Raw genomic sequence first — 9,052 nt, 5'->3', positions numbered from 1 at the left:
TCCTCTCTCCACACTGAGCTGGGTGCAGCTAACTTGAGGATTGAGTATTTAGAGGAGCAACAGAAACTAGGCTGGCCTGATGAGAAGAGGGAAATATCTGATGAGGCATTTGCCAATGGTTTTCACTTCTACAGAGTGGGCTTTGTGGCCAATGATCCTGACTACTCCTTTGAGAAGTTTGGGGAGGAGACTGTTGCTGAGATGGTGGAATTCAAAAAAGAGCATGCTGCTGAAATCAAGGCAAGGAGGATAGAACTTGGGCTGGAGGAGGAAGAAAATGAGGGCGCGCCACAAGAGGAGGCCTCCAAGGACGCGCCTGAAGTTGATCCCACTGTTCCTCTTCAAACCATTCCTTCAACAGACCAGTCTCAAGGCGCGCCTTGATTATTTACAGCTTTAAATTTCAAATACTTATGAGGAGCCAGCCCTCTTTTGATGCTGTGCAAAGTTGTATGACTTAGTTTTCTACTACTCTCTTATTCTTGTATGTATGACTCGTCGTTAATTTCATTTTTACTCAAAAATTTGTTAAGACACTTTGATTTTTCCCTTGGCGATCATATGTTTCCATGGAGTATGTTACTATATGGCGCGCCCTTTAACATATTTTTAGTGTAATTAATTTTTGTGTGATCTCAAAGTTTGTCATTGTGTTTCTTTCTTCGTAGTGTTCAAATATAAGGGCGCGCCATATTTCAGATAATATGTACTTTTTCCTTTCCATTAGTACCTTTGCAATATTTTAATTATCTTATTAGTCCAAAGGCGTGCCTTAGTTTGGGGGGCTTTTGCCTTAGTCTTATTTTGCTGGCCATGTGCATTTATTTCCTTCATCTTCGTTTACTATGTCTGTCTTGATTATAAAGCAGGAACTATCAGATAGGGCGTGCCTCTACATAGGGCGCGCCATTGATGTTTTTCAGATGTGAATTTCCATGTCAAGCAAATATAGTAATTTTTGAAGTAACTTTTTTCTTTTATTGATAATGCGCTCTAGTGTGTAAATTACACCAGTCCCATGGCTACTATGCTCTATGGGGAAATTATTTGAAAATTTTTCTTCCTTCTGCTAGTTCCAAGGTTCGCAGTCACATGTACTACCCCCTAGGCTAGGAGGAATTTATTTGCTACTAGCCTATTACATAAGAATCAAAACAAGAAAATAAGGGGGACACAACCACACCCTACTGATAATACTTCCGCAAATGTTCTGCATTCCATGCTCGAGGAATAAGTTTACCATCCAGATCTTCCAAGCGATAAGTCCCTTTCCAGAGTATAGCTTTAACTTTGTACGGTCCTTCCCAATTAGCTCCAAGCACCCCGTGCTGAGCTATCTTAGTGTTAGGCATAACCTTTCGCAACACTAGATCTCCAACCTTGAACGGTACGGATTTTCCTTTTTTATTAAAATACCTTGCGACCCTCTGTTGGTACGCAGCGAGTTTCAATTAAGCGTTTGCCCGAGCTTCATCTAATAGATCCAAGTGGAGCCTCTGGTTAACTTCCGCATCTTCCTCGACGAACGCATCTCTCCGTAGAGATCCTGCTCCTACCTCCACGGGAACCATGGTCTCATACCCATAGGTCAGCAGAAAAGGGGTTTCACATGTGGTCGACCTAGGTGTCGTGTTATAAGACCAAAGGACCATAGGCATCTCTTCCAGCCAATCCCCTTTTTTCTCTTCTAACTTTGCCTTCAAGGTATGTTTTATGATTTTGTTTATGGCTTCTGTCTGACCATTACTTTGCGGATGATAAACCGCGGCGAAGTCTTTTTTATCTTCAAGTCTTCACAAAGCTTCCTTAACTCTTTACTATCAAATTGCTTTCCATTGTCTGAGTTGAGTTTGTAGGGAATACCAAACCTGCATACTATGGAATTAAACACAAAATCCCTTATCTTCTTTGCCGTGATCGTGGCTAGTGGCATAACCTCTGCCCATTTGGTGAAGTAGTCCACAGCCACCACGGCGTATTTCACACCCCCCTTTGCTTTGGGTAACTCTCCAATGAGATCAATTCCCCATATGGCAAAAGGCCAGGGACTTGTCAATGAGGTAATGGTGGATTTCGGGGTGTTGGAATAGTTGGCGAACCGCTGGAAATGATCACAAGCACGGACAAAATTGAAAGCATGTTCCCTCATAGTCGACCAGTAGTACCCTTGTCTGAGCACTTTTAATGCCAAAGAACAACCCCCTGAGTGATTGCCACAAATCCCTTCGTGTACCTCTCTGAGAATATAATTTCCTTCTTCCATATCCACACAACATAACAGTGGCTGGTTAAATCCTCTCTTGTACAGTACCCCGTCATATTCGACATATTTTGCAGCTTGGTATCGAAGGCGTCGAGCCTGCAGTTTATCCTCTGGTACAGCCCCTGTTTGAATATAGTTATGGATGGGGGTCATCCAGCTTTCTTGTGGGAGTTCTTGCATTTGAAACACCTCCACCTCCGGGATGCTTGGAATTTTCTGGACTCCCAAAGGGATTTGTCCAAGTTGAACGCTGTCCATTTATGAACCCATCTTGGCCAAAGCATCTGCATTACTATTCTCTTCTCGTGGGACACTTTCTAGTTTGGCACTTAAAAATTTTTCTAGTAGGCGTTTTGTACATCTCATATATAGCTCTGTCCGCGGTCCCCGGGCTTGGAATCCTCCGTTGACCTGGTTCACAACTAATTCGGAATCACTCTGAACTATCAAATTCACGGCCCCTACCTCCAGAGCTAATTTCAGACCGTTGATCAAGGCTTCATACTCAGCATCATTGTTGGTAGCATTAAACTTGAAATGACTAGCACTCATCAAGCAGTGCCCCTCTGGAGTGATCAAGACTATCCCGGCACCTGACCTGTTGTTGTTTACGGCCCCGTCCACATGTAATATCCACCAAGGGTGGGGGAGTTCCTGCTTCTTTTCATCCTGATGACTTTCTTGCGAGGTTGGTTCTTCCAGCACTATGGCCTTATCATCAACTTCTTCATCAAACTTAAGTACGAAATCAGCCAACGCTTGTCCTTTGATTGCCGCGCGAGGACAATATTCCAAATCGAATTGCCCTAGCTCCACGGCCCATTTTAACATTCTTCCTGATGATTCAGGTTTATGTAGAATATGCCGGAGCGGATAAGCGGTGCGAACTTCTATTCGGTGAGCCTGAAAATACGGTCTTAGCTTTCATGCCGCAAGAATAAGAGCGTACACTAGTTTTTCCATGCTGGTATACCTGGTTTCCGCGTCCAGCAACCTTTTGCTTACATAGTATACAGGCCACTGGTGGCTTGCCTATTCCTTTACCAATAAGGCACTGACAGAATATTCAGACACTGCCAAGTACAGAATCAATGTTTCTCCGTCTTCTGGCTTGGCCAACATCAGAGGATTTCCCAGTTGTTCTTTGATTTTCAGAAAAGCTTCTTCACAGTCCGGGGTCCACAGAAAGTCCTTCCCTCTCCCTTTGATTGCTTTGAAGAATTCTTTACACCTATCCGACGACTTTGACATAAATCGATTTAGGGCCGCGATTCTTCCTGTCAGACTCTGTACCTGCTTGACGCTGGTGGGACATTTCATGTCTAGTAGAGCTTTTATCTTCGCCGGGTTAGCTTCAATCCCCCGGTGGTTGACCATGAATCCCAAGAATTTCCCCGACTCTACGCCGAACACGCACTTCTATGGTTTAGTTTCATCCTATATTTTCTTAGAATATGGAACATTTCGGTTAAGTCGGCGACGTGATCTTCCGCCCTTTTCGACTTCACGAGCATGTCATCCACATACACTTCCATAGTTTTCCCAATCTGCTTCTTGAACATTTTGTTTACCCACCTTTGATAAGTGGCACCGACGTTGATCAGACCAAATGGCATTCCGATATAGCAGTAGAGCCCTCTATTAGTAATGAAAGAGGTGTGCTCCTGGTCAGGCTCATACATAGGGATCTGGTTATACCCGGAGTATGCGTCCATGAAGCTGAGCATAGCATGTCCTGTCGTGGCATCGACCAACTGATCAATTCTCGGTAGGGGAAAACTATCTTTCGAGCATGCTTTATTCAGGTCGGTGAAGTCCACGCACGTTCTCCATTTGCCGTTGGGCTTTTTTACCAACACCGGGTTTGCCAGCCATTCTAGGTAGAAAGATTCTCGAATCAGTCCGACGTCTAGGAGCCTCTCCACTTCCTCTGCTAGGGCTATTGCTCTCTCTCCGCTTACGGCCCTTCGCTTTTGTCGAACTCCCCTATGCTTCGGGTCTATATTCAATCGATGGCACATTACTTCTGGATCAATCCCCACCATATCAGAATGGCTCCATGCAAATACATCAAGGTTTGCCAACAGAAAAATTGAAAGACCTTCCTTTAACTTTGGTGCCAATTGGGACCCTATTCTCAGAACCTTACTCGGGTCTTTTTCGTCAACAGGGATTTCGATTGTATCTTCTGCTGGCCCCATCTTTTCCGTCTGCATTGGTATCCGGGGATCCAAGTTAGGGGAATCATAGATCTCCTGGTCTTATAGAGGGGGTGCATCCCCTTTAGGAGGTGTGCCTTGCGTAGTGGAGTCATCAACTTCTTCAGTGTATTTTGCGGGCAAGGGTATTCCTGCAAGGGGAAAGGCATCACCCTGTTCGAGGCTTTGCAAAACATCGAATCTCCCTTCTAAACGTTCCCCATGGAAATCTGCTTGGACTATGGTTCCATTGCCTCCTCTTCTTCCAACATCTCAATTCTGATTGTGTCTTCCAAGTGTAACATTGTCGGGGGCAACTCAGAGGAATGTTCTTCTTTTTGCTCAACAAAATAGTGGACTCGGATTTCCTCAATTGGTTGCTCAATGCTTTTCTCCCGATCCCTGTCCGGAGTATCATCGGCCTGGGAGTCTCTTCTGAAACCTTTCATTGCCTGCCTGTAGCACTCCCGTGAGTCATACTGGGAACCCTTTATACTTTCCACTCCATTTGGCGATAGAAATTTGATAGTTAGGTGATGAATTGAAGTGATGACTCTCATCTCCCGCAGAAAAGGTCGTCCCAATAACACGTTGTGGGACGATTCCTGATTCAGGACCTTAAATTCAAGCATCTTTGTTACCGTCAGTGGGCTTTCTCCCAGTGTACATGGTAGCCGGATCGACCCCATGACTCTAACTCCTACACCTGAAAAACCATAGACCCACGAGTCTTCCCCCGACATATCCTGATAAGGCAGTCCCATCTTTTTAAAGGTGCTGTAATACAGGATGTTTGCTGAGCTTCCATTATCCACGAAGGCTCTATGGACATTCTTTGTTCTGATTTGGATGGAAATAACCAGTGCATCATTGTGGGGATGATGTACCCATCGGGCATCTATTTCTCTGAAAGTGATATCCATGGATTCACCCTTAAACACCTTGGGTGGCCGAGTTTCCACCCTATGAATATCTGTGAGAGGCCTGAACCGGGCTTCCCTAGCGTATTTTTCCAAGGCTCGGTTGCTGCATTCCATTCCAGGATCTCCCCCGTAGATTGTTCGGATACTGCCATCCCTGACAAATTTATTTTCCTCCAGCGTATCATTATTTATCCCGCGTGGAGCTCGCCTTTCCTCTTCCCTTGTCCTGTCATCCTTGTGCTTCCTTACTTCCTTGACTACCCATTCTCCGAGGTATCCTTCCTTGATAAGCGCTTCGATTTCGTCTTTTAAATGTCGGCACTCATGCGTGTTATGTCCAGATGATTCATGGTATTCGCAATATTTTTTCTTGTCTTTGCTTTGCCACGATGATAAAGCTTCAGGTTTTCTAAATAGCCCTTTATTTATGTTTACCTCGTAGATATGATCGATAGATGCGACCAAAGGTGTATACCGGCTTATCCTGTAGTCATAGTTTGAGGGAGGGCTCCATCCCCTCCTTGTACTTGCTGTATTTACCCGGTCTGGGCTTCGACTATCCCTTCGGTATCTCGGGCTTGGGGACCTATCCCTCTTCCTTCCTTTGTTTCTCTGACTCGACTGTGAAGTCGGTTGTACATCTGCCAAAGACTGTTCTATGGCTTTAAAGGATTCCGCCAAAGCGAAGATATCTGCGAGAGTGGCCGGATCTTTCCCTTGCAAGTGCTTCCAAAAATCTGAACCAACCCTTAATCCTGCGATCAGGAAGCTTTTTAAGGCTTCGTCCGATGCTCCCCTCACGCTAGTAGATTCAGCGTTGAACCTTTTGAAGTACGATGTCAAGCTTTCATTTTCCCTTTGTCTAACATTGGCAAGAGTTGTGATAGAGGGCGCGTATCTCACCGCGGCTTGGAACTTGGTTAAGAACAAATTCTTCATCTGATCCCACGAGGTGATCACCCCTGGCCCGAGCTTTTGGAACTACTGCTGGGCACTTTCTCTAAAGGTTGCCGCCAAGAGACGGCATCGAGCCAAGTCCAGAACTTGGTACACATCCATCTCTATATTAAAACGACCCAGGAATTCCACCGGATCTGAGTTTCCGTGGAAACAGAGATCGCTAGTAGTGTTACGATACCGGTCGGCAATTGTGCCTCTCTTACTGCTGCCGAGAATGGGGAAGGGATTTCGGCTATAGCCGTCACCCTGCCTTCGAGGTGGTTAAGTAGCCTTTTTAGATCTCCTATATTGAAAGTTCCCACACCAGGAATGGTCTGCGTTTGAGGTTGTGGACCTTGGGGTTGCAATGGAGGTGTTTCCACTTGATTCCCCCTGGGAGGAGCTTGCTACTGGTTCGCATTCTGGGCGTCTTCGGGTATTATGATTATTTCAGGATTTCGTTCTTGCTTTCTCCCTTGACTCCCTTCTCCACCTTGGTCGCGACCCCGGACTGTACCGCGGTCATAGTTTTCTACATCATGTTCCACGTAATCATAGCCATCTGCTTGGTTATTCCAGCGGGAATCATTTTGACCGCGGTAGTTGCCACGACGGTATCCGTCTAAATATCTACCTCGGCCTCCACCTCTTCCTCTCCATTGAGGCCTTCTCCAGCGATTGTTTCCATACCCACGTCCATATCGATCCAGCGATCTGTGGGGAGGAGCTCTCTCATGATTGCGGTGCCGCTCCCGATTTTCCTGCGGATTCGGGGGCACACGCGTTGGATCGCGGTGCCGCTCCCGATTTTCCTGGGAATTCAGGGGCATACGCGTTGGATCGCGGTACCGCTCCCGATTTTCCTGGGAATTTAGGGGCACACGCCTTGTATCATGGGGCGTCACATCTCCGCGATCAGCTTCTTTCTTCCATTCAAGTAACACCATTCTCAAATCGTCATCGCCCAAGCGAATCCCCAAGCGATCTTTCAGAGCTGCGAAGCTTCGTTGCTGATTCTCTGGCATCGACTCCGCCTGTCGGTGTTCCTCGAGACTACGTCCAGAGCGGTGCGGATGGGTGGCTCCCCGAGTATCTGTCCGCAGAATTTCCCGTCCATCAGCATCTTTTTCCACTAGCTCAATGATTGGGGACGCGTCATTAGAATAGTCCAGGCGTCGCGAGGTTATCGGCACACGCCCTCTTTCAGTGTGGCCATGGCCGGCCAAGACATCCCTATCTGTCGTGGGTGCTTTTCCAGGTGCCTGAGCCGCTCGGTTGTGGCGAAGACCCATCCTGCCCTTGCACCGTTCCACGGTGCTCAACCTTGAATCGAAACCATTCAAAGCATCGCCCATGCGATACAGTTGTTCCAACAAGTCGGCGTTGCTGATGAGCACAGGTGGCTGTCCTCCAACGTCCGGTGTGGGACGGTCAGTCATTGGCGGAACGTAGGGTTCATATTCATAGCCATGATCGGAATCTTCTTCAGAACTTCCATCGTAAAAACTTCCATCGTGATATTGAGACATCCTTCCTCCCAGATGTAGATCTTGTTCGGCCCCTCCTTCTAGCGCCAATTTGTTGACGGAGTAATTTGGGAACAACAAAACTTGAGGTTAGTAGCCGGAAACAAGATCTGTAATGGCAGTTCTTCGTCGGAAATGTGAACAGTAACCGGCGGATCCGATGAACAGTATTCGTCAGAAAAGATGAACAGTGTTTGGTAGTGGTGATTATTGGGGGCTGAGATTGCTTAGGGTTAGTGGTGGCTCCTTTGCGCTCTCGCTTCTGACCCCTTACAATTGGCCTACGTACCCCTATTTATAGGGGATCAAGCCCACGTAGTTCTTGGGGAACAAGAAACCTAATGGGCTTAGATTTCTTATCCTGAGGCCCAATGGGAAACCCACTGGAAACCGTCTTCTACTAGCTTTAGGAATGTCCGCCGATGAGGCCCAACCACAAAGGCCCAAGGCTCGTCCGCGGCTTCGAGACTTCACAGATGAGGCATCTCCCTGGCCAAGGATAACCCTCCGCTACCAGCTGTTTCTCTAATCCGTGGACGCAGGTATAGCCGTGGTTCACCCCAAATGTTAGACGCATCCTTGTCCCCCGATAAGGAGCCCCTACCAGATTTCAGGACAAGTGATCCCAAGCTTTTGGGTGCAAAGTGCAGGATACTCTAAAGTCCCCCAACGAGGACACCCGTTGACTACAGAGACAGAGCTCCCAAAGCACACACCAGATTTCACCCCACATCCCCAATGAGGACACCCATTGACTACAGGAGGAGGCCTTCAGTCCAGGCATACCCCTGGAGGTCTCTGATCACGGACACCGCCTTTCCTGTAGATATGCTACAGGAAGGAGTTCTTCAATAGAGTACCTGCATCAAATAGGTTATTAACAACATTCTCCATCTTCCTTGAGTCTTCCAGAGAATCCATCCAAGTAGCACATAAAAGTTGCATTTATATGTCAAGTAGAAGTTGAGGGCACGCCCTTACATCTCTGCATGTTGGCACCGCCCTGTGTCACCAGCCTGTAGTCTCTTTTTATATCATTCTATATCACAGAGCGTGCCCTAAATTGTTCATCTTTAGGACTCGCTCCAATTCTGTCCAAGCCAACGAGCAAGTCTACCAAAGCAATCATGTCCAAACAACCCGTCCAAAGAGCCTTTCTTGCTCAAGGCGCGCCCTAAGGCTCACTACACTACAGGTTTCAAT

At 46.9% G+C, this 9,052-nt stretch overlaps 2 protein-coding genes across 2 annotated transcripts; both read right to left on the bottom strand.

Moving 5' to 3' along the window:
- Nucleotides 1-2,521: 2,521 nt before the first annotated feature.
- Nucleotides 2,522-3,640, bottom strand: LOC141680010 (uncharacterized). The gene is made up of 3 exons (XM_074486347.1): nucleotides 3,557-3,640; nucleotides 3,237-3,317; nucleotides 2,522-3,166 (listed from the first exon to the last, which is right to left on the bottom strand). Exons 1-3 carry the CDS (start codon nucleotides 3,638-3,640, stop codon nucleotides 2,522-2,524), a joined length of 810 nt encoding a protein of 269 aa, XP_074342448.1.
- A 1,060-nt stretch (nucleotides 3,641-4,700) lies between these two features.
- On the bottom strand, nucleotides 4,701-6,323 carry LOC141680008 (uncharacterized). Its single transcript, XM_074486346.1, has one exon. The coding sequence runs from the start codon at nucleotides 6,321-6,323 to the stop codon at nucleotides 4,701-4,703; it is 1,623 nt and encodes a 540-aa protein (XP_074342447.1).
- Between the last annotated feature and the right edge of the window lie 2,729 nt (nucleotides 6,324-9,052).

This window comes from Apium graveolens, chromosome 8 (genome assembly GCF_009905375.1).
Source record: "Apium graveolens cultivar Ventura chromosome 8, ASM990537v1, whole genome shotgun sequence".
NCBI lineage: Eukaryota > Viridiplantae > Streptophyta > Magnoliopsida > Apiales > Apiaceae > Apium > Apium graveolens.
This window is presented reverse-complemented; position numbering and strand designations above follow the sequence as displayed.